At 36.1% G+C, this 26,697-nt stretch overlaps 1 protein-coding gene across 4 annotated transcripts in view; it reads left to right on the forward strand.

Annotated features, from left to right (window-relative positions):
• The window catches only part of GRM5 (glutamate metabotropic receptor 5), a 532,631-nt gene that overhangs the window by 372,277 nt on the left and 133,657 nt on the right, over window positions 1–26,697 (forward strand). For all 4 annotated transcript variants that reach the window (XM_058687529.1, XM_058687528.1, XM_058687531.1 and 1 more), the window contains exon 4: window positions 18,311–18,546. In XM_058687529.1, the coding sequence (XP_058543512.1) occupies window positions 18,311–18,546 (236 nt within the window). The remainder of the gene's footprint in view (window positions 1–18,310; window positions 18,547–26,697) is intronic.

Genomic DNA, 26,697 nt, shown 5'->3' on the forward strand with positions numbered 1-26,697 from the left:
CCCCCAAATAGCATGGCATCTCCTGGTCTGATATGGACATTAAACTATATACCATTGGGCCCTATCACCCCATCTCTATTCCTCTTACATTGTCTAGGTTCATATTTTCTACTAAAAATAAAATACACTTCCCTGAACACCTTTTTCTCCCTTTCTCCTTCTGAAACATAATTTTTGCTCTAACTGAACATTCAGACATGTAGAGCGAGTACATTCAAACCATTGAGGGGCAATAGCAAGCCAAAAAGTGGATTTTATTCCCCTAAAAATATCTATAATAAATGAATTTGGTAAGATGAGGAGCCAATGAATCTACTTCTCAGAAATAAATTATTCTTAAGTTGCCAGGCTTCTCTGGGGTGACTTTAATAACTAGACATAGTTCCAGAGCAGAATAACTGAACTGCCTAAATTCACATTCTGAGTGTTATTTTTTCTTTTTGGTTGACTCTTCTGATTGAATGTGACTAAAATCTTGTACTACTCATTGCCAGTAATTTTACAGCTGCAGATCATCATACTGTCTGTTATTTAGACCAAATGAATTTTTGTTTGTCTCTTTCCAAATCATCCTATAAGGTGTTATCCTGTAAGGTGATGCTTACACAGAACACTGGTTTTATTTTTCCTGTGCAAATTTATGTGCATCCATGTGTCTGTGCATGCACATATGTGTGCTTGCATGTGTTAGCATGTATATTGATGTGTGTGCACATGGATGTGAATGTGTGTATAAGATCTTAACTGCTCTAGAGAATGGATATTAACAGTGATTTTCTGGTTAGCAGAAAAAGTAAGAAAGTCATGTACCAGTTAGGTAAAAACGTTCTGTCCAACAGATGCACATCACATTAGGTTAAAATAACTCAACAAACAAATAACAATAACAAACAAAATAACCTCCCTGTTATTAAAACATTGTTTACTGAATCCTGCTCAAGAGTTTCCCTAGTTGATGCCTGGTTAACTCAGTCAGTTGAGGGTCCTACTTCGGCTCAGGTCATGATCTCACAGTTTGTGAGTTCGAGCTCTGCATCAGAGGCTGGAGCCTGCTTCAGATTCTGTCTCCCTCTCTCTCTGTCCCTCCGCTGCTCATGCTCTGTTTATCTGTCTCTCTCAAAAAGTAAATAAATAAACATTTTTAAAAATTTAATAAAAAAAGAGTTTCCCTAGTTGTAAAATTTCTTTATTATAATCTAACATGATAATATATTGGTGCTTAAACATAATGTGTTGCAGTGAAATTTAATTGAAAAGAATAGTTTTGCATTGGAGAAGAGTAAAGAAAATAAATGTCCAGTCTATCCTAGCATATGCCTAATGGCACATCATCAGTTCTTCCATCCATCTAGAGATACTAAAGTCAGTATCCTACTCTCTGAACAAGCATGTTTTGTCATCTCTTAATAATCTCTTGTATCATCCCTAAATTTCATTTTTCCAATCTATTTTTTGCTTTTACCATCCTGTCCTGTTTTTACTGCCTCTTCATATGTCCTTGCTCTCACAGAAGGCCCTTATTTTATGCTTTATCCATTCTCCCCTATATCTCAGCTCCTTCCAGGCAAGCCTGAGTTTCTTAATCATCCTACACCATAGTTGATTACTCAAACCAGTTCCTCAGCCTAACCCTCAAATGTCTTGTAAACCTGATCTTTACATATCACTCATTTGGCAAATCCATTCTATAATCCACCTTCTGGAGCCCTATTTCTAAACTGTTGAGAACTATGAGAGAAAAGCATGCAACTCTACTCTGTCATGACCCACACCAGCCCTCTCTTTCTCTCTTCTCCTTCAATCTTATTCCACTGAGATATGGCTTCTATCCTTACTCCGCTAGAACATTCCCATCATGTTGTCAGATCCTAAGGACAGTTTTTAAGTCTTGTGTTTTGTGTTGGATTCATTGGTGGCTATATTGTTTCTTTTGAAGCTCTTGCCTTTCTTGGCTTTGTGTTAGTACCCTACTCCCCATCACTACACCATTCATTGTTATTCTATTCCCTCTTTATCTTTTCTTTATCAATTTCCTAAAAGCATATCTTCTCCTCCAAGTATTCCTTAAATGCAGGTATTATTTGGACTTAGACATTTTTCCCTTGCTCATGTCACACAAAACACTCTCACACTCACATTACCTCCTAACAATTCTACCAAATACTAATGTGTTGACAAAATTTAAATTAAATATCTCAGGCCACACTTCTCTAAGTTCCAAACTATATATGCATCTGCATTCTTGATATAATCCACTTGAATATTTCACAAACATTTCAGAGTCAGCATATCTAATAAAACTAAACCCTCAATGTACATTTCTCTTTACTAAATTGTATATATTATGCAAAAGAAGAAGATTCAGAGTCATTCTGGATTCCTTTACCTTACCCCCAGTCTACAGAATATTAATTGACAAACCCTGCCTCTTTGAACACCTAAATATAGTATTTCTTACTTTAATCCTTTGCTTTTGACCCTGTGACCAATTGTGTTTCTCAAATGCTCATCAGTCCTCATCTGAATTATCGCAATAGCCTTCTAATAAGTCTTGCCTTCCTTCAAATATTTGTGTAGAGGAATCATCTATCAAAACTGTAAATTGAACTGTGTCACATTCATGTCTAAAACTTACGTGAAAACCAAACTGCTGGCCAGAGTGATGTCATCAAGATAGTAACATAGGTTGTTCTTGCCTTCAGTTGCCCTCACAACTAGCAATTATCCAGAGACAAGACATGGTTGTGGAAATCCCAGAATCAAAAATGAAGCTGAAGCTTCCCTTGAGCACACAGACTGAGAAACGTTGCACCCATTGTAAGGGCAAAAAGAGCAGCTACATGCAGACCCCATCACTCCTACCCCAGGCCAGCACAGCTCCAGAGCAAGATGGGTCCCTGAGCCTATGTTTTCTCAAGCAGGGAAAAAAGAATCCAAGGTAGGCATCCAGCTCCCCCAGTGTTGCAAGGTGCTTTCTAGGAAGTGCACTTGCTTCTCACCTCACATGGATCGCTGGGGAAATCCATGAGGCTTGACCACTGAGGACCAAATAGAAACAGAGAATGGTGTTAGGGTTTTTAGCAATTAGCACTCAGCTCTTGGCAGACAACATTCTTCCTTGCAGCTGTACCTGAGTGGAGATCCTAACCAGTGGCTCTGCCCAACTGCAGAGCTGAGCCAGTTTCCCTGTCTGGCCAGGGAGCCCAGTGGGCAGTTCTGCCTGGTTGATATCATCAGCCAGTGAGCTGTGCTGGCTGTAGAGCTTGTTCTGCCACTCCACCCAGTCAGAGAACCAAATTGGAAGCCCTACCTATTGTTGAAGATATCCTTCATACCCACATGACCAAGAAGTCTAACCAGAGAACTGGGGCAACTCCACAGCATAGCCTTCAGCTGTTCTCCCAGTGGCATCTGAGCAGAGAGCCCAGCCAATGGTTCTGCCAGTCCACAAAATTGAGTCTATGGCTCTGTCTGCCTGGCCAGGGAGCTTGGTGGACAGTTTTGCCTGATTCAGGCCACCAGCCAGTGAGCTATACTAGCCTTGGAACCTGTTGAATGGCACTGTTTGGGCATGGAAGCAAATCTGAACCCTTGACTACTGGCTAAATATAGCTTCAAGTCCTGCCCAACCAGGAAGCCTTACCAGAGAACACAGGCAGCTGTGGAGCCTAACCAGTGACCATTGGTAGTTTTGGAACCCAGTCTTCAATCATAACAGAAAAATGAAATAGAAAACAACAGAATTGCAGCAGTAAGTCTTTACCTATCTATAATTAAACATAAATGGATTAAATTATCCAATCAAAAAGCATAAAATGGCTGAATGGATAAAAACACAAGATTCAACAATATGCTACCCACAAAAAACTCATTAGCTTTAAACACACATAGACTGAGAGTGAAAGAATGGAAAAGATATTCAAGCAAATGGAAACCAAAAGAAAGCAGGGGTAGCAGCACTTGTATCAGACAAAATACACTTTGTTAAAAATGGTCAAAAAAGACAGGATAGGTTATTATGTAATGATAAAAAGGGCCAATCCATCAGAAAGATAAAACAATTACAAATACTTATGCATCCGGCATCATAAATTCTGAATATATAATCAAATACTAACAGAACTAAAAGGAGAAATAAACATCAAAACATTAATAGTTGGGGACTTTAATACCCTACTCTCAACAATGGATATATCATCCAGACAGAAAATCAATAAGGAAACAGAGGCTTTGAACAACACTATACATCAAATGGACCTAACAGACATATACAGAACATTCCTTCCTACAGCAGAAGAATACACATTTTTCTCAAGTGCACACAAAACATTTTCTAGGATAGATCATATGTTAGGCCAAAAACAAATCTTCACAAATTCAAGAAGATAGAAATTATGTCAAATATCTGTTTCTACCACAAAAGAATGAAGCAGTAAATCAATAACAGGAGGAAAGCTGTAGCATACTTATCAAAAGGAACCAATATCTTAACTTCTAACACTATATGTTAGTATTGTCTTTGTCTTAATTTAATATGAATGGAATAATATGTTTTGTGTATATTTTTCACTCAATATTATGTCTATAGTACACATTTTGCTTCATGTAGCAGTAGCTTGTTCATTTTCATTGCTATCAGTACAGATATGTGAGTAAACCACAATTTATCAGCTGTTTTACTGGCAATCAAAATTTTGGTTGTTTTCAATAAGACTGTTGCAAATAGTTCTCGTGTAAACATTCTTCTGCATACCTTTTGGTGTGTATATGGTAGCATTCCTGGTAGGGACATACCTAATGGTGGAATTTCTTGGTCATAGTGTATGCTTATATTCAGTTGTTATAGACACTGCCAACTACTTTTCAAAAATGGTTACACCAAGCTATACTTTTACTGTCAATGTTGAAGAATTGTAATTGCTCCAGATTTCATTCTGCACTTTGCCAATCTTTTTTTAACTTTAGCCATTCATGTTGGCGTGTAATGCTATTCATAGTGATTTTACTTTGTATTGCCCTAATGTATGAAGTGGAGCATTTGTTTCACCTATTGGCCATTTCAAAGATATTCTGTGAAGTGTAGTGTTCAAACATCTTGATATTTTTTCCTATAAGACTTATTTTTATATTAATTTATGTGAATTCTTCATATATTCTAGATATCAGTACTTTGAAATTATCTATCAGCTATTTACCTACCTATCTGTTAATCCATCTGTTACCTATGTATCGACTTACACACACACACACACACACACACACACACACACACACACTCCAGAGATCTTCTCTTAACTTGTGGCCTGCCTTTTCACTCAATCGGTAGTCTCTGTCTTTGCCTGTCTCTTTTATGTAGGCTGTATTCCCCAGCTAGAGCCTAACACAGGGCTTGAACTCATGATCCTAAGATCAAGATATGAGCTGAGATCAAGAGTGAGACACTTACCCAACTGAGCCATCCAGGTGCCCCCAGTGGTATCTTTTGATGAAAATAAATACATCAATTTCATTATAAATACTTTTAATAATCCTGATTTTATGGTTAGTCATTTTTGTGCTGTGTTTGAGAAATCTTTCTTATCCTAAGGTGATGAATATATTCTCCTTTTTGTTTGTCATCATCTAGAAGCTTTATTGTTTTATCACTTACATATAGATCTATAATCAGCCTGGTTTTAACTTGCATGGATTAAGTATCAAGATTTTTTCCATATAGATATAAATTTACCCAGAATAATTTATTTAGTTGAACATTTTTTGTACCTCTTTACAGTGTTGCCTTTGTCAGAAATCAAGTCTCTGTATAATGTAGGACTCTGTTCCATTGGTCTATTTATCTAGCTCTACAAAATTGTATAAAGTTGTAACTTTATGATAAGCCTGGGTATCTAACAGTGCATTCCCCAACTTTTTTCTTCTTTATCAATATAATAATGGCTATTCTTTGTCCTTTATATTTCCATACAAATTTTAGAATCTGTTCATAGATTTCCTCTATGTCTCACCCCTACCCACCCACCCCAAAAAACTGCTTAAATTTATTTTAGTTGAATGATAGACAATGTATATGAAACATTGTAGAGATCATCTGAAGCTATGTCTAATAGTACATTCCTCCAAAAATTATTTGCTTTTCAAGGAGTTATAACAGAGAGTGACCATTTTAATTCAGCATTGAGGTGATTTGAAGTTGGGCCTCATTGTTGTTGGGGTTTGTCTTACTGGTTGGGCCTGACAACTGGGGTATAGCCTTTAAGCACTGCAAATGGAAACCTGGAATATTTACTGGGAGTTTTTCTTTTTGGAGGTCCAGAAGTCCAAATCTTTTTTCTTTAATCCACTATGTGTAACACTCTAGCCATCTATTCGAGCCATTGTTTATGCTCAACCTCTAAGCTTCACAGCAACTGCCTACCAGTAAGCAAATGATTGAGGGATAATACCAAATGTCTTTTTCACATCTGCGCTCTCTTCTCTCCCAGATATTTGCTGATAGTGTTTTTGGAGTAATGTTAGCCCAAAATTTAAAAAAACTTTGAGCCTGACCGTCTGCTTTTGTTCCAACCTCTTAGCCACTCACCTTGCCTTTCAATGAATTATGACTACCTCAAAGGGAAAGTCATACCTCAGTACATTTTTTTTCTCTCCAGGATCTTTGTCCCTGAGATCTGGCTGACTTGACAGCTTTCTTAAAGCATAAGTGGATGTTTTTCAAAGTTTATCTAGATTTTCTAGTTGTCTTCAGGAGCAGGTTTGTCTAATCTATCATATATCATAGCTGAAAGTGGAAGTATCTGTTTAGTTTCTAATCTGTGGCCTACATTTTCCACCTGTTTGGGTTAATTATTAGGCCTGTAGCATCAAAATTCATGTAAATGTTCAGACTTTGAGGTTATGAGTTTTGTCTGGCTTCTTAAAGAATGATTCTTTCTAAACCTTAATCTCACACCCAGAATAATTTTTGATTATTTACTGGTCTTCTACCACTTGTAAGTGTTCACTGGTAAACCATATCTGATAGATGTGAGACATTAACAACAGATTTGGTTTCAGTGGGTGTCATGGGAATATTTTGTCAAGGAAAAACATGTTGCCTCAAAGTGAAATGTGAACTGAAGAGAGTCCATTCGGTGTTTATGTACAGATACCAAGGTCTCTTGAACATCTCCTAATAGCTTTTATCCTTGTGAGTAGAAAGATTCTTAATAACTGTGCCAATGTATTCTAACACTACAAAGATAGCATTTTTTCAGAAGATGAATGCAGTGGTTTAAGGCAATTCTTTGTTTACAGTCTCAAGGAGGAAAAAAAAGAAACCAATTCCAAGATGTGTGTGTGTGTCTGTGTGTGTGTGTGTGTGTGTGTGTATGTGCGTGTTTAACAGAAATTAAAATAACTTTTTCCTCTGTACACTCTCATGTACAAAACCAGGTAATTTTGAACACATATTGGGATCAAATACCACATTAATAGGTTGTACAGGTTCAGTTTTGGTTTCTAGGTTTAGGTGGACTGAGTTTGAATCTTGTATAAACCTGGGTGATTTATGATTTTTCCACCTGAATTTTCTTCATGTAAAATGTGAGGATAAAAAATATCATATGACATATAAAACATATAAACAATACATGGCAGAGAGGAAGTACATATAGAAAGTGCTGAGAACAATCAATGCCTGGCGGGCAGCAGACCCTAACTACTGTTACTACTCTGTAAGTTCTTATTTCCCTGTCTCTAATGCTGAAGTGTGGGTAAGGAATGACAGCTTTTCTTCTCTTTATTCCTCATACATGGCACTCTGCAGAGAAATGAGCATGTGCAATGTTGTTTGTTAAATTTTACTAAATGAAAGGATAGGTTAAATACTACGGGAAGGTTGAGGAAAGTATGAGGAAAATATATTAGATCTGAAGGACCTGTTTTAAGATATAAAAGAAGAAAACACATTGGTGTGTGTGTGGAGTGGAGGGGGTGAGTATATTCTCCAGCGTCATCATGAAATATGCCTTATTTCTTGGAATTTCATAGATGTCCTATAAATAATTATTACTCTGAACATTATGCTTAGTTTACCAGCATAATAGAGGAAATCAGTGGAAAGGGGGTCTGAAAACTAGAAGGTTATCCTAAGTACAGAAGCTTCATGAGAAAACATGAAAAAGGTTATAGAAAGCTGTGGGTACAATAGCCTGCTCATAACGCACTTTCTCTATTTAACTGAATCAATTATCTTACCATATTGTACATTTTACACAATTGCCTCAAACAGCTATAATATGACAAGGGAAGCAATACATTGTGCAGCTCACAAAAAAATCTATTCACAAAAATTTTTCTCAGCTTCCCCTCTGTGAAGAATATGTATGGGAAAGAAGCATCCCCTGAGAAGCAGGTCTTTAAACCAGAAGGGAGAATGCCTACCATCCTAAAGTCTAAATTGAAGCAAGTTGGATGTCCCAATGATTCCAACATATTAAATACTCTCTGTAATTTTTGGTGAATCCCCAAGCCTTTGGAAGCCTGTCTCTTGTGACAAAACCAAGAATTTGGTCAAACCTCTACATTTGCATTCCCTTCCAGTATTAACGTGCTTCAGTCTTCCAAGTGAAGAAATGTAGAAGAAAGGTGGAGAATGAGTAATAACTTTCTATGGCAGTATAGCAAATCACCACAAGTTTAGCAGCTTAAAACAATACTTATTTATTATTTCATACTTTCTGGAAGTCAGGGGTCCATTCATGGCATAAGGGGGTTCACAACTCAGGGTTGAACAGGCTGAAATCAGAGTATTGGCGAACTGCATTCCTGTCTAGAGGGTTTTTTTTTGAAGAATCTACTTCCAGGCACATTCAGGTTTTTGGCTGAATTCAGTTCCTATTGGATGCAAGCCTGAATCTCTGTTTCTTTGCTGGTTGTTAGCCAGGTGGCACTCTCAGCTTCTAGAGGCCACTAGAAGCCAGCAGTGGAGTGTCTCCTCCAGTTCTCTCATCTCAAATCATTCTCATATTTGAATTTCTTTGCCCAGGTACAGCCAGTCACATTTCAGGGATTACCTGATTAGGTCAGACTCACTGAGGTTGATCTCACTATTTTAAGATCAATTTATTTGTGACCTTAATTACATCTTGAGATTCCTTTTCAACAGCACCTATCTAGATTAGTGTTTAGTACACTAGTACACTAATTAGTAATTAGTACACCAGAGAGCAGGAATCTTGAGTACCATGTTAAATTTCTACCTATGTGGCCCCAGCCATACACTCTGCTCCCTATCCTTCATTGTATGCCTCTTAAATATGGTACCCTTAGGAAGTATTTCTCAGTGCTGTCATCACTGTATGTCTTACTTTGGAGACTCTATGAGGTATGGAAAGCACTGGAGTTTTGCAGCTAGAAATATCTGGATTTAAATCCCTTCTATATTTGCTGTGAGATTTTGAGTAGGTGCCTTAATCCCTCAGAGCCTCAGTTTCCTCAGCAGTAGAAAGTAGGGCTAAAAATAGTCACTGCTAAGGCCTACAGAGAATTAAGAAAAGTAATAAAATGGAAATCACCTGACCCCCATGCTAGAGACATAGCAAATTTTAGCTTCCTGACTTTTTGTTCTTCTTTTGAATGTCCTAATATAGCTCCACCAGTCTACATCTACTTATTCTTTATAAAGCCTTGGGAATGAGAAAAACTAAGATTTATAAACCCCAATTATTCTCAGTAAATAACCATTTTCTTGAAAATTCTGCATTGTGCTTCTCTTTAGAATTAAACAATTCATTAGTGTTGAATGGTATATATTCGTAAGAACTTTTATCGAAAAGCTCAATATCCTTCCTTGTTTTTCACTATTATTTAGATTCTAAGACCTCCTACTCCCCCCCCCTGTGGGGGGAGAAATATTATATGAAGACAACCAAGCAGTCAGTAGACTCCCACTATTAGAAAAAAATCCTGAAATATCTTCTAAAATGCTATTGGTGAAAGATTTGGCAGGATGATGATTACATGTGGGTAGAACAGCAGTTTCCATAATAATTATGTGGGTTGTGAACAGATTTTGGAAAAAAAAAAATGCTGGGATGCAGCCTAATGAATGTACTCATTAACCTTAATAGTATCAGGTAGAAAATGGAGAGGACCATTTTGGAGGGGGGAATCAATTCAGCTTTTCAGAGATATTTTATAAGGTGCATCTGACAGCACTGCATTCTCAATTAAAAATGGATATGTGCAGTTATCTGGAAAGAATTCTCTATAATTTGAAGTTTTATTTCTAAATTCTAATTTTCTAATAAATTTCTAATAATTTTATTTCTAAATTCTAAATTTCTAATTTTCTAATAAAATTCTAATTTCCTGTGTGCTTAGTATGTTCCAGGCTTTATAATAGACATAAAGATGAGATGTCCAAAATATAAAATTTCTAGTTGACTTGGAGAGACAGAAATAAATATGATGACAAATGCAAAACTAAAAGCATCATAATATTCCCTTTACGAGAGCAGAAATCTCATCTTCTTGTTCACCTGTATACTCCCACATTTAGAATATTAGTTACCCAATACTTGTTCAATTAATAAATCAATAAATGTCCCAGAATCTTGGAAGTGGAGAGGAGAAAACTGTTCAGCCCAGGGAAGCTCAAGAAGGTTTTGATAAGCTGCATTCTAGCCCAGTCTGTTGGCTTCACAGATGTTGGATTTTATCAAATCAGAAAACACATGAAGTGGGGCGCCTGGGTGGCGCAGTCAGTTAAGCGTCCGAGTTCAGCCAGGTCACGATCTCGCGGTCTGTGAGTTCGAGCCCCGCGTCAGGCTCTGGGCTGATGGCTCGGAGCCTGGAGCCTGTTTCCGATTCTGTGTCTCCCTCTCTCTCTGCCCCTCCCCTGTTCATGCTCTGTCTCTCTCTGTCCCAAAAATAAATAAAAAACGTTGAAAAAAAATTAAAAAAAAAAAAAAGAAAACACATGAGGAGTTGAAGAGCTGACACTTTTGCAGAGGGAATAGTGTACTCAGAAGCCTGGAGGTGTGAACATGTGACATATTTGAAGCAGAGGAATCAATGTGTCATGTCTCTGATACACAACATGTATGTGCTTAGTCTCTGCAGCATGGATACTATGACAAAGCAGGACTGAAGAATGATCACGTGTGACTGGCACAGCCCCACCTCCACATCCCCTGACAGAAATTTAATGGCTGCTAACTTCTAGGAATAGTCATTCTGATGCTTACATTTTAGTCTGGTATTGCTCCCTTTGAAACAGACTTTGAGGTGATTTTTTATGTTGTTTGCCCACAGCAGATGCCTCCTCAAGAACTCTGTGGAGTTATACTAAATAATCATCTTGCTGTCTGAGAGAGTTCAACTAATGAAATCCATGCCCATTGTATGTGATTAGCCTTCCATGTAAATAAATCAAGAAATTGTAAATGTTAAGGACTGAGAGTTTGGAAACACCCAGAATACTAATTGAGGTGACTGGGGAATAATCTCAGGGAGGTAGGATAGGAATGTGATTTTCAATAAGTAATGTTTCAGTGACTGGAAACCTAATGAATTATACTGTTTACATATAGTTTGAATAAAAAGGAAAAGGGATGTTCAGTCTGAAGGATAGATGAGGAAACATCTAGTGGGCTGGAAGTCAGCATAACCCATTCAGGCAGGTCATGCCTAATGGACTGTTGGCTCCTTGAGCGCATGCACTAGAACCCACCACAGTGTCTGTGCAGTTTGAACACATAGAAGAGATCTTCAAAATGCTTATTTAATTAATGAATTCTAATGAATAGAACATGGAAACTGAAACTAAAGGATCATCCAACACAGTTTTCGGCACTACATATATTTTTCTGTTTTCCATAGCGTAAATAACTTAAAATATATTAATAGGAAATGAGGAAGGGAAGAAAAGATTATATCATCTGTATTATACAGCTTTAGATTTTGATAAGAGAGACGCTTTTTAAAAATTATTTAAACATCAGGGTGCCAGGGAGGCTCAATTGGTTAAGTGTCTGACTCTTGATTTCAGCTCAGGTCATGATCTCATGGTTTGTGAGTTTGAGCCCTGTATTGGGCCCCTTGCTGATGGTGGGGAGCCTGCTTAGGATTCTTTCTCTCTCCCCCTCTCTCTGCCCCTCCCCTGCTTGTGTGCATGCACATACTTTTTCCCTCTCTCTCAAAAAAAAAAAAAAAAAAAACTTTAAAAGAATAATTTAAAAAATAAAATAAAATTTAAACATCTCTAACATTTGATAATTAATAAATCTTTTTTCTTCATAATTTTCCAATATTTTTTATTCCTTTTGACATGTAGCCCTCAGGGGCTTCCACATTCCAGAAACATATTTTGATATTAAATCTATTGGTTATAAACCTTGAAGTAATTATTTTATAACCATTAAGTATTGATCTGCTTTATATATATGTAATTTAGTAAAATAAATGATAAAAATAATAATTCTAAGGTTACAATATTTCTCTTATAAGGACATAATGATATAGAGTATCAAATCTTTGGAGTTCTATAATTTTCATTATTTCTCATTTTCTGATTGCCAACAACTATTGTTTAGCATACAAGAAACTAAACATAATAGAAATGGGGTGGATTAATATAGTACTGGACCAAAGATAAGAAAATTGTTAACTTGTTTTTTTTTTTTTTTAACATTCAAATCAACCGTATATGTCAAGAATAGGTAGAAATTCAGGAGAAAGGAACTACTAGAGAGCATATAAGGGGAAATCTAATCATCAGAGACCCCCACCTTGTATTCGTTTTCTTTCTTTTTCAGCCCAAACCTATTCTGTTCCTCTACTTCACAGCCTAGGACACGGAGCTGCAATATCATTTACACTGTTGTTAATGTCTCACTCTAACTCACAAAATCCCCCTTTACCTCTATTCTCCATACATGTCTTCCTAGGGATTCTTAGAATTCCTTGCAAATAAGGCTCCACATCCCCACTGCTACTTCTTGAAATTCAGGCCTCCATCAGTTTCCTTGACCACTGCAACACATTTTGCAACTCGATTCCCTTAACACTGATGTACAACCACTATAACCTGTCACACTGCTACCATAGTTCATCCAATTCTCATCAGCTCCTCATTTTATTTCCCACCTTAAAAGCCACCATTGGCTCCCTGTTACCTGAATGAAAAAGTCAGGTAATGATGGCGTGGTATAAAAGACCATTCGCAACTGGTCTTCCCCTGCTGACTTCTCATTGGCCCATTGCCCTAGGTGATCTACACAGCTGCAGTGCTTCATAGTCACTACTTCCTGAATCTCAAATACCTTCTCTTGTCTTAGAAAATACCATTTCAAAATACTGTTATCACTCCATTACCCATATGTGTCAAGTTCCATTTAAAACTGATCTTCCTACATAGAGTTAGTCAGTTGTTTTCTGATGTTCTCTCCCATTGCTGTTGTTTCATGCCTGTGACGGTATTTATTTATATGCATTTATATGTCTGTCCTCTGTCATTCCTCTACTAGACTGTGAGCCCTGCCTGGTGTGTAGTATTTAATACCTATTTAATTTATGTTTTCTCCATCTCAGTACAATTTCAATACATCATAAATATGGTGAAGTGAATTTTTCTTCACAACATTCACTGGTGTGGGAAAGATCATACACACCTGTCCCATTTAGGTCTGGTTTGGCCATATGACTTGCCTTCATCAATGAAATGTGATAAGTGATCTGTACCACTTCTGAGTAGACAACTTAAGAACCATTGCATATTTTTTCCTTCTACAAGATTGGCCACGTCCCAGGAGGAAACTGCTCTTTCAGACTATGTCTCATAATGAAGGCGACATGGAGTAGAGTTAGAGACCATCTGTAATGAATCTAAAAGCTGAGCAAGAAATAAACTTTTGTACTACACCACTGAAATATTGACAGTTTATTGCCACAAAATAATTTAGTCTAAGGTAAATAGATTTTTAATAAATGTTGATGAAAGTAAGGAAAGCTATAGAGATGGAGAAGATGAATTAGAACTGGAGATTTCGGGTCAATTTTGTTAAAAAAGAACCTTCTGTTGAAAACACATAAAAGTTCAATTTTCACGAATTGCTAATTATGTGAAATAATAGAATTGAGGCTTGAGAGAAGAAAGGAAGAAGGGGATATCATAGAATAGGAATATATATTTTGGTAATGCAATCTTGAAAAGAAAATGAAAATAAATTCTTGCTGGATGAATGTGTCCTAATGATATCTTCAGGGAGACATTTAAAGGGAGAATATAAAGAGTCTAAGGTATCTACTGAGGAGGTGTTTTGAGAATGGGTACATAGTAAAGATTCCTCCTTTAGTTAAGCCAACCTAAATCTAAAAATATTTTTCCTGTTTCAAATGTCCAAGTCACTGTTTCCATAGTCAAAGAAAAACTGGAGGCCTGACTAAAACAACACTCAAATTAAAAATATATTTGTGTACTCAATTCTTGTTATTCACCGTATTTATGTTCCATAAACATGCACCAAACACCAAATCAGTGAATACTGACCATTGCCCCCAGGGAAGATACAGGTTTAAATTGCTATGGGCCTCTGGTCACAACATTCCCATCAACTAGTCTGTACATAACCTTGTTTTATGCGTGTTTCTGTATTGAATAAGATTTCTTCTTTAATATATACTGTTTTTTCATTAACATTGAACTCATAACAAACAACGCTTTACTCATTACTCGCTTTACTCATGCAGCTGATTTAAAAAATGCATTTTCTATATAGGATATATCACAGCCTTTTTTATTTAGGAACTCTAGATAACACTATGCTTGGGGGTTATTTTAAACAGTGAAATCAATGAAAAAAAAACATAAAAAATACAAAAACCCTTATACTAAATAGATCATGAAAAGGATACTTGTTTAGAATATGAAAGCTAAAACAAGAAAGCAGAGGATCATCTCATTCAACCTCAGCTGGGAATGTGCACATCCAGAGACTCAAAATTTTTGCCACTCTGTGCATGTGCGCAAATGACCACAAAGGTGCCATGAGTATTGATTTGGGTGTTGCAAATAAATTTAGCAAGTAGATAAATCTTAAAATAATGAGGATTAACTGTATATCAAGGAATTGAAAGGAAAATAATGAAATGTATTATGAGGAGATGGTTAAAATGCCCACCAGTGAGGAGAGAAATTAAATGGATGGATGGATGGATGGATGGATGGATGGATAGATAGATAAAGATAGATAGATAGATAGATAGATAGATACTAAATCTAGAAGAGTGCTTTAAATATGGTATATTTTTAGTTTCTTTCCTTGTCTTCCTCCCCACTTTTTTCCCTTATTTGGTAAAATATATGTCCCCCGAAAGCATTTAGGTAGTACTTGACAGTCTAGTCTATCAGTGTAATGTAAAGCATTAGATCATAGAAACGTACGTTCAAGTTTTTCTTGGCATTTCATTTTGCATTTGGATTTATTATTCCTTACTTAGAGATACCCTATCATCTTAACACAAATCTTGAAAGCACATTTTTTTTGTGAAAATGTTAATATTTAATAACCTAAATGACATATGACACCATCTAACTTAGCCAGCAGGGAGTGAAGTTTCTTAAAACTTGCATAGTAGATATTCCCCTGTAAATTTGAATAGAATAACCCTGTTTTGTCAAATAGAAATTGGAATTTTCTGTTTACATTCACACTCCTCTATGATTTTTATTTTGCTGTTGAATGGAAACATCTGGAACTAAATTGTTTTAAATTCACAAGCCAAATGTATGGGCTGCTAATAAAACATCATCTTTTGCCAAATTCTTTTAACTATGGAGAAGAGATTTATACCTGAAAAAAAAGAGCTAAAGAACATGATGAGAAATGAATCAATTAACACACTCTGGTGTGGATATTTTTTTATGGAAATATTACCTCCAAAAAAGTTTATCAAGACAAGCTTTTTACAGTCCCCATTAAATTCAATGAATGAATTGTGAAGGGTAAATTGGACCCATTATAATCTTAAATTTCTTATGTAATATTCATAATCATAGTGTTACATAAGAGCGAGCTAGCATTAACAAAAGGAGCAATTTAAATTACCACTTCTTGGAGAATGGGGCTCTGCTTGACAAACAGAGCTTCCTGCCCCGTTTGCAATACGCCCATGCATCTCCTCCAGTGCCAGTGAGACCCACACTCTCATACCAGTGATATAATAAACCCTCCACAACAGAGGGAGAAAATGAGGCAAACAAGCCCACATCATTTCAACTTGTCAGCTTTAAATAAAATCTTCTGCAGCTGAAAATGAGAAATTTGAGGGAAGATAATGTGTGAAGTAACCAAATTCAACACTGGGACAAAACATATTGCATTACTTATTTTTTTTCCTGATCTTCCACAAAGGCTTTTGAAATTTCACCATAATTTTAATGAAATATCTTTTGTCAGAAATGACTTAGAAGAAGAAATCGTTTATTTTGTTTGTTTATTTTTTTTCTCCTCTTCCACCCACTGATGCCTTAGGAAACATCTCAAGTTATCCCAAGCCCCTGTGATATTTTAATGAGTAATCTGTGACCTTTGGAAAAACTCTCATTATCAGTTTTTAAGTCAGAGTTGGTATAGCAGAACATGCTGGAAAAAAGTACATGCTTTTTATACTTATTTTAATTAATTACTTACATAATACCTTCCCCAGCGCTGATTTTATATGCGAAATATTGGTGCATGGTCTCCACCTACAAAAAATATATATAAGAGACAAAAATGCATTTGAAGGAAGATAAAAAGAAATTAACATTCTGATAAGTATATCTGAAATGGATGAAATAAACAATGATTGTGAATGTAAATCCTTTCCTTCTTCCTCTCCCCTGTGCCCACTTCCCCCAACCCTGTGTAACTCCAAAAACTTTACTGCTTTGCATTCAGGAGGTTCCATTCTACTCTTCCCTTCAGTTCTCTCCAAACCCCTTCTCTTCCTTCTTTGTTACTTTTTTTTTCAGTATTAAAATATCCCTTGACTTTATTTATCTTTCCTGAAAAAGTACTTGCCTTCTTCTAAGGAAAGGCACCACCACTAGGTCCCAGCAGATACTTAGCACAAGTTGTGCCTATTCCAGGGGAAGAGGGTGAAAAAGTCAGTCTCATTTGTCCTGAATGCCCCAAGGTGTGCCCAAATTTGATATAAACATCTTTTTATGTCTTTTATTTCCAATGTTGTGCCTCACTTGTTTTCCAAATAAGCTTAGAGTGCTTTCCTCTTGTTCTATTATATTCTTATACCATTGTAACGTGAAGTCTCCGATTTCTAATTCTTTTATCTTAAAATCCCTCGCTTACTTTGAGTGATCAGTGGATAGAATGAGATATTGAAGAGTATGATTCCTGACACTATGCTTGATATACCATTGTTAAGAAGTTGTGGTTGTTGTTGTTTTGTTTTTTGAGAGAGAGAGAGAGAGAGAGCACGAGCGGGTGAGGGGCAGAGGGAGAGGGAGAGAGAGAATCTCAAGCAGGCTCCACACCCAGTACAGAGCCTGATGAGGGGCCTGATCTCACGATTGTGAGATCATGACCTGAGCCTAAATCAAGAGTCAGATGCTTAACCCACTAAGCCCCCCAGGCATTCCTGTTAAGAAGTTTTTTTAATCCATCCAATGCAAAACATGATTCCATATGTGTATTTTAAATATATTAGAGAAGTACCATGGGACAGGAAAGAGTATATGGACAGTGGATTACAGGATTTCAGTTTGAGGTGCTGAAGAATCAATACTTAACAGAATGACCATAATCAGCAGGTATTTTTAACCTCTCTATTATTTACTTGTAAAATATGAAAACAATGAATATCATGTCATAGGATGGTTAAATTAATACTAGGTGTATGTTAGAGATATTTTCATTTTTACCCTATGGTCATTAAACTAATTGTTATAAAGGAACAGAATGGATTTCAAGTTAACTTCACTTAGCCATTAAGCATTCAGCAAATAATGTGAATGGTGATATCATGCAGCTTCCATACATATACTGTGTTTTAAAACCAGTCACATTCTGCCAAAAGTATTAGGTTATTCTCCACAGTTTGAGGTTAGTGAGACTGGTGCCTTCTAGTACTCTTAGACCCTAAATTCCCATGGTGTATTATACTCTTTATTCTAAGTTTCTATCTCAGTAATCATGTAAGTATAATGTAGGACCATGGTGTGGCTGAGTAGCCATTTAATTACTGATCTTTTCAAAAGGAAAGCAAATGGAATCATTGGCTTAGAAGGTATCTGTTCTAAGCTGAGCTGGTTTTTGTCTCCCCACAGTGATGGCTGGGCTGACAGGTATGATGTGACAGATGGATATCAGCGAGAAGCTGTTGGTGGAATCACAATCAAGCTTCAATCTCCTGATGTCAAGTGGTTTGATGATTATTATCTGAAGCTTCGGCCAGAAACAAACCTTCGAAATCCTTGGTTTCAAGAATTTTGGCAGCATCGTTTTCAGTGCCGGCTGGAAGGGTTTGCACAGGAGAACAGCAAATACAACAAGACTTGCAATAGTAAGCAGATTTATTGTTTCATTTAAAGTGGATAAGGCTAGGGCTCCAATTTATGTAAACTGTGTCATGGGGATAGTGGCTATAATCTGTTGGAGAAGAGGACTCTTACATAAACAGAGGGGCTATTGCCACTTACAGTGATAAACAGGCTTTATTCTCACTAAGAACATATCAGAGCAAATTTTTACTCCACAGAGATTTAAACCAATTTTGTTATTTATATCATTCAAGAAATTGGCACTGTGCTAAGAGGGTAATGTGAGCTCCAGAGAGGAACTGCGATTGCCATCCCTGAAGGCAAGAACTACACTCTGCACATTTTGATTATCTTCAGCAGTTAGCACCGAGGTAAACACTTAGTAAGGGTGTCATATTCTGAAGAATGAATAAGGGGGCTCCTGGGTGGCTCAGTTGATTAAGCGTCTGACTCTCAATTTCAGCTCAGGTCATGATCTCATGGTTCGTGAGTTTGAGCCCTGCATCAGGGTCTGCACCAATGGTGTGGAGCCTGCTTGGGATTCTCTTTCTCTCCCTCTCTCTGCCCCTTCCCTGCTCTCTTGCTCTTGCACTGAATCAGGTGAATATTAAAGGACAGAGCCAATTCCTACTTCCATCAATATATAGAACAGGAGCAGGGATAGGGTATTATGTTTCAGGAGACATAATCTGAATGTTGCCATTCATTCTTCTACACTTATAGGGACTCATATTGTACCAACTATTGCTTTTTTTCCCTCCAACTATTGTTTTAGTTGTAAAGATAACAAGGTGAGGAAAACTAGTTCCTGGCCTTAAAAGGTTTAGTGTCTAGAAGGGAGATAATCATGCCAGCCAATGTTGTAATTCAGTGCTATAAATGATATTATAAGAGTTAAACACAGGGTTTAGTTGCAATTATTTGTTGCATATTGAAAGGGAATCTTGACTCCAGTAACCAAGGTACGGCCAATATTGATCTGTATGTCAAAGCCTGCAAAAATTAAGGTTTGTCAAAATTGATAAGTGATTTGTTGATACTTCCTTATCATCACATTGTGTAACAAGAACCCCATATGCATTTGCATAGGAGTAAAGTGTTTTAATTGGTGATATGGGTGCCTTTATCTATGATGCTGAAATACAGGAGTGCATTGAGATAGTGGGGTTGAAATTATGTATGGCCCACAAACCAATTCAGTGCACAGAGAAGTTGTCACATACGAGCACAAAAAATGAGAATAATGTAAATAATATAGTGAATTTTTTCATAATGCACTTTCCCTCCCAGTTCATGTCCGTCATGTTTTTGGTATCACTTCATTCTTTTGTGAAATTAAGAAGGGGGTGAATGATGATTTGTGATTATTTTAAATATCAGTATCTGGTAAAATAAGAACTTGGCATCTTTATGTCAGTTTCTGTTTGAGTAAAGAGGGGGGAGAAAGATGCTGAAGTGTGGGATATTGTACTGATCGGTGAAATCCAGAAATCACAGAAGTATGGTGTGTGTGTTTGTTTCTCTCTGACTTCAGATACTGCTTGTCCAAAATCTTCAAATGCTTATTCATTTCCTTTGTTTTGTTTTGTTTTTTTATTTTCATGAAAAAAAATACATGTGAATGAACAGCATGATGACTTCTGTTTCACAATTTCAATGTTTATAGCTAATGTCATATCTTTCATCATTCTATCTAGTTTCTGATGGACACAGACTTCTTTCCTCTCTTGAGATTTGGGGGCTATGCCTCTCTGTATTCCAGTTCTATGGTTGTGTACAGATTTCTATATGTAGCTACACTGGAGGAGTTATAAAGTATAAGCAATAGATTTGATCTCATCTCCAGTTCTCCTTTATTAAGGACTTAGTGACAGTCCCTAACCAGTGTGTCTAAGGTAATGTTTCCAACTGATCCTCACCCTCTTCCTCTTTTGTGCCAATATTATTTTCCTTTTCTTTTTGTCTAAAATGTCTTCCCTTTGAAATGGTTCTTTGTTTATCTTATTTTTTTCCCCACTGTTGGAGATTTTATTTAGATATAGTTTTAAAAAACTCTTTAATTGATTTCCAAAGAACATTGTTTCTGTGGAAAACGTTCTGTAAAATCCTCCCTTTTAGCCTGCTGTTGATCTCTGTCTTACACATGAATACCCAGATATGATTTCTCTGCTCAGAACTGGCTCCTTACTCCAGTACTGGAAAGCACTCATTAGCCACTTCCCCCCGCCCCCAGAATCTTATCCGACAAGAGATGTCATTTTGTACATACATGGACACTTATGTGTAATACCTCTGTTATTATTTTCAGTAAGGGAAATAATATTATTATCTTTATTTTAAAGATTATAAAATGAAGATTTAGGAGAAAACAATAGCTTGCTCAAGGTCAGCTAACTATTAAACACTGGAACTTATAATTGAACTCAGATTTGTCTGAAGTTTAACCAGTATGGTGTGCTGAAAAGATAAAATATTACAATTTTTAAAAATTGCCATAAGAGTTGCTTTATATTATAGTTAATATATAGGTCAAAGATACAAAAAGGAAAAATCTTAAAATTATTTGTACGTTACTATGGAATTCATAATAGATACCTAATTGTTCACTACTCTCTACTTTTGACTGTATTTCCTTATTCACTCACACGTCCTCTTAGCATCTTTATCCCCACCTCCTTAGGGGCCCCAAATAGTTTACTCATATTTATAATATTACTACATATTACCAGCATTTTCCTAAATATAATGCACTTAAGCCCTTTCATCAGGGAGTGTGCATAAGACAATCATTTTTGAGTTGGAGTGTTAATTTTAGGAGTTTCCAATTCATGTCAATCAAGAAGCTTTGCTTTGCTCACTTTCTCCAGTACCTTAAATCTAATAGATAATTCAAGAAGAAAAATGGCTTCACACAAAGGATAGAAATACCCATAGCTGAAGTACTGCTTATTTTGTCTTGGGAGATTCTTTGAAGACAAAGAATAAAAGTTAGGACAGGTATCTAAATCTAGTAGTCCAGAACTAGCAGTAGCCTTATAGAGAATATGCCCCATTAATATGAATTTTTTCACTGCCTGTTAGTCTTGCCTATTCTTATACATTATATAAATAGAGACTTACATTATTTGCTTCTCTGTAATGGCCTTTTCCCCTCAAAGTAATGTAGTGATTTTCATCCCATCATTGCATGTATTAGTTTATTCTTTTTTTATGTTTTATTTTATTTTGAGAGAAAAAGAGAAAGAGAGAGTGAGAAAGAAAGAGAGCATGTGCAAGGGAGGGGGCAGAGGGAGAGAGAGAGAGAGAGAGAGAGAGAGAGAGAGAGAGAGAGAGAATCTTAAGAAGACTCCATGCTCAGTGCAGAGTCCCATGTGGGGCTCAGTCCCATGACCCTGGGATCATGACTCAAGCCAAAATCAAGAGTCAGACACCCAACTGACTGAGCCACCCAGTTGCCCGTAGTTTATTCTTTTTTATTGCTGTGCAATATCCCTTTGTATGGATATACTACCAGAATTTACCTATCAGTTCTCCTATATGATAGACATTTGGATTATTTACATTTTTAGGTATTATAAATACTTTATGAACATTTATGTACATATACTATGGCAGACCTATATCCTAATTCCTGTTAGATGTACACCCAGTATTGGAACTGCTACATCATGGACTACATATATATTTAGCTTTATTAGAAATTACCAAGCAGTTTTCCAAAGTAATTGAACTAATTTCCCCTTTCACTGAAATGTAAGAAATTTCAAGTTGCTTTGCACTACTGTCAACACTTGGTACTATCTTTTTGTATTTTAAACATTCTGTGAGTATGTGTTTGTATCATATTGTGATTTTGATTGCCTTTCCATGTGTATTACCAAGTTAAGTTCCTTCTCATATGCTTATCGGAAATTTGGGCATCCTATTTTGTAAAGTGTCTGTTCAGGTCTTTTGCACATTTCTTTGAATTGTTTATCATTTAACATCTATTTTAAGACTTCCTTATATACTGTGGAGATGAGTCTTTGGTAGATATATGTATTGTGAAAATTGCCCACTTAGAGAATAGCTTATTCCTATTTCCTATCCCTCTCATGTGTTGTTTTCTATTTATCCACTTTGTTCTTTAATACTTATTCCTCTTTTACTGCCTACTTATGGATTAACCAATAATTTTTTTTACCTTATTCTATCACCCCTCTTAATAATTTTGTTTCATCTCAGCATAATTCATTTAGAGTTTTCAACAGAAATTACTAAATGAATCTTTAATACAAACAACTTTATGTTGGTTCTTGTTTATATTAAAAAATCTTGCAGGGGTGCCTAGGTGGCTCAGTCAGTTAAGGGTCTGATTTCAGCTTAAGTCATGATCTCATGGTTCATGAGTTTGAGCCCCACATAGGGCTCTGTGCTGACAGCTCAGAGCCTGGAGCTTCCTTCAGATTCTGTGTCTCCAGGCTTTCTTTGCCTCTCCCCCTCTCATGCACACACTGCATACAACATATTTTCTTTTGTGCTAGTATAAAATGCCATAAAGATTGAAGTCTCTCTCTCTTTCAAAAATGAGTAAACATTAAAAAAAATTTAAATCTTGCAAATATTTACATCTGTTTATCCCCTCATACTATATTTTGCAATTGCCATATAATTTATTTTTATCTGTATTATATATAAAATATATAAATATAATAATATAAATATTATATATACACATGTGTGTGTGTGTGTATATATATATATATATATATATGACTTTCTTCATATTGTTGCTCTAAATGGTTAATAGTCATATTTCCCCACTCCAGTGTTTTTCATTCCTTCTACCTGCTTGCTTTCACCTGTGATTTTTTTCAGCCTAAAGAATTTCTTGTAGTGTTTCTTACAATATAGATCTACTGCCAACAAATTATATTGACTTTTTTTCTGAGAATATCTTTATTTCCCCTTTGTTTTTGAGGAGTGTATTCACCAAGGGTAGCATTCTGTATTTCCAAGTTTTCTTCATTTTTTTTTCTTTGAAAACAGCATTTCATTTTTTTTCTCTGGATTCCATCATTTCATTGAAAATTTAACCATCATTCTAATGTTGTGTCTTTTTTTTTTGGCAACATGTCTTTTTTTCTAGGCTTTAAAATTTTTTTTAAGTTTTTATTTGACTGTGATAAGGTTAGGTGTGATTTCCTTTATATATGTCATTCTTTGGATTTCTTAAACCTGTGGATTAAAAATGTCTATCAGTTTTGAAAATTTCCTAGACATTACTTCCTAAAACATTCCTTCTGCCACATTTTTCTCTCTCTGTTCCTTCTTGTGCTCAGATATACCTATTAGATTATTTGACTGGGTCATACAGGTGACTTTTTCTCTGGACTTTCTTTCCTATCTTTTTTTTCTCTCTGTTCTTCTATTTGATTCTTTTCTATTATTTTGTCTTTTATTTCACTAACAATGTATCCACCTATGTCCAGTCAGCTGTTAACCAAAATAAGTTTTCAACTTCAGATATGTTGTTTTACAGTCCCAGATGCCCATTTAATTCTTTTTATAGTTACTAATTTTCTTTTGAAGTATTCTTTCTCATCTATTTTTCAATCCTTTATTCCATGTCCTTGAACATAGTTATTATAGTTATTTTAAGGCCCCTTTTTTTCTAATTCTAACATCTGGATCTTCTGTCAGTCTTCTATTGACATATTTTTCATTGGTCACATTTCATGCTTCCTGATACAACATATTTTCTTTTGTGTTAGTATAAAATGCCATAAAGATTGAAGTTTATATTATTTTCCCCCAATGATGGTTTGCCTTTTCCAGGTTCAAAGTAATTGAGATGGGATAAGTTGCAATATAAGACAGAAATAGTCAACCTGTAGTTAAAAGTGTCTTTAAGGAACAATTGACATGGAATTTTGATGGGGAATCTAGATAGTATATCCTATGCCCTGGATGACTGACTCAGTCAGATTTTTGTTGTTTTTTGAGATTTTTTCCTCCAGGCCCCTATACCATACTGTTTCTAAATTTGGCATCCATTGTGAGGAAAAGACTACTTGAAGTTTGAGCAGTTTCTAATCCTCAGGTGGGGCTTTTCTTCCAAATAGTATAAAACAATGGGACATTTCAGCCTTCCTCTTCAAAATCTTGAGCCTCATGCAGCCCCCAGAATCAGCAAGTGAATCACAAGGGAAAAAAGCTATCATGTGGTTAGGTTTCCTGCACTTTATATATTGACATACCATATCATTTTAATATCCAAAAGTACTTCTGGCTTTTCTTTTTTCCAGAAGTGTCAGATACTATGTGAAGTCATATATTCCTCAGCCACAATTCATGTACTTTCCAAGAACCTCAAAATGTGACTATATTGAGAAATAGCATCAGTGCAGAGTTAAGATGAGAGGATGTACTAAAGTAGGATGGGCTCTTAATTCCCCCAAAAGAGGAGAAGTGACACAGAGACAGACACACACAGGAAAAGTGGCAGGGGGAAGACACAGGCAGAAACTTGAGTGATGCAGCACAAAGACAATAAATGCCAAAAATTAATGGCCACCACAAGAAGCTAGGAAGAGGCAAGGAAGGATTCTACCAAAAGTCTCAGAGGGAGCATGGCCCTCTTGACACCTTGACTTCTGACTTTGAGCCTCCAGAACTGTGAGAGAATAAGTTTCTGCTGTTTGAAGCCACATAGTGTGTGGTATTTTGTTATGGCCGCCCTAGAAAACTAATGTCCCTTCATTCAGACCATGTTAGATTGGCAGCCTGGTCCAGAACCTGCAGATGCCCTCCGATGAGAAAGCAGTGGGTGACACCTGCCTACTTTCATAGGTCTCCTTTTTGCTTGTTCATTTTGTCTTTGTTGAGTCCATACATCTTCACTGCCTTGAAAATATTTTATATTTGCATTTCTTTGGCCTCTTAAAGTTATATAGTAAAAGAATGTTCATGTGCTTTCTTCTCCACCCTACATAACACCAGAGGTCCCTCTTTTATATTTTAATCTTGTCACTCCCCTGCAATCCCAATTTGGATGCATAAACAAACCCTGCAGTTTATAATGTCCAAAATGTTCATACTTTTGTTAATTTCTGTTTTTATCTTTAAGCATTTAAAAAATTAAGTCAAACTATTTCTATACCCTTAAGTGTTTTAACTATGTGGTTTTCACAGAATCCAGGTTTATATACTATTAACAGTGAGCCCAATTTCAGTAAGTGTTACTTAAATTGAACAATCATGTTAGACTTGAATTATAAGTTAAATGACCAGTAACAATAATAAGTTAAAAAGTATAAAGAATATAGTTTAATTTTTCCAATTGTTTAAGTAACCCAGTAATAAAAGCTACAGCTAATTAAATTAAAACTGTTTTTTGGTAACTGGATCCTATTCTATATTTGAACCAATTTAAAGACCCATTTCCTATACAGTTATTTGAACCAATTTAAGGACCCATTTCCTTTACAGTTATACTGTCACCCACTGACATTCATTTACCATCTCCTTTCTATGATTTCTCCCTGTCACTTCCAGTAGCTTCCAGAGGTGTCATTTATGACATTAACACACAAACATTCTCACCTGGATGTCCTGAGGGCACCTCCAACTTACATATCTAAAACTCACCTCATTATAACTTTTCTAACCACAGCTCCAAACTTTGAGCTTCTCCATTATGTACCTCCAGTTTGAGTAAACGATACACCCATCCGGCCTGTCCCCCAAGATGTGGGAATAAGGGGTCTTCTAATATTCCATTCTCTCATCCTCACAGCCAACTGGTAACTAAATACTATTAAATCTACTATTCATCTTCCACATCTGTTCTCTGTTTTTCATTACTGGCTGAATTCAAATCTTTATACCACTGCTGTGGTTTGTTTCTTCATTATCTGTCACCTCACATATGAGAATAATCTTCGTATCTAATCTTCTTTTTTGATACCAGCTTCTTTCTCCTCCATTTTATGCTAAAAAGTAGCCTCAAAAGAGTCCATCTAAAGAATGAATCTCATCGTGTTACTTCCATTCTCAACGCTCGCCCATGGTTCTCTAATGTCTACAAAAAAGGAATTCCACCCCTTTTCCCCCAGTCAAAACTCTTCAAATTCGCCATATGTGTTTTTCAAATCTTATCGTCTATTCCTTAAGCCCAAGAAATCTATGCTCCA

Source organism: Neofelis nebulosa, chromosome 10 (genome assembly GCF_028018385.1).
Source record: "Neofelis nebulosa isolate mNeoNeb1 chromosome 10, mNeoNeb1.pri, whole genome shotgun sequence".
In the NCBI taxonomy this organism is placed as follows: Eukaryota; Metazoa; Chordata; class Mammalia; order Carnivora; family Felidae; genus Neofelis; species Neofelis nebulosa.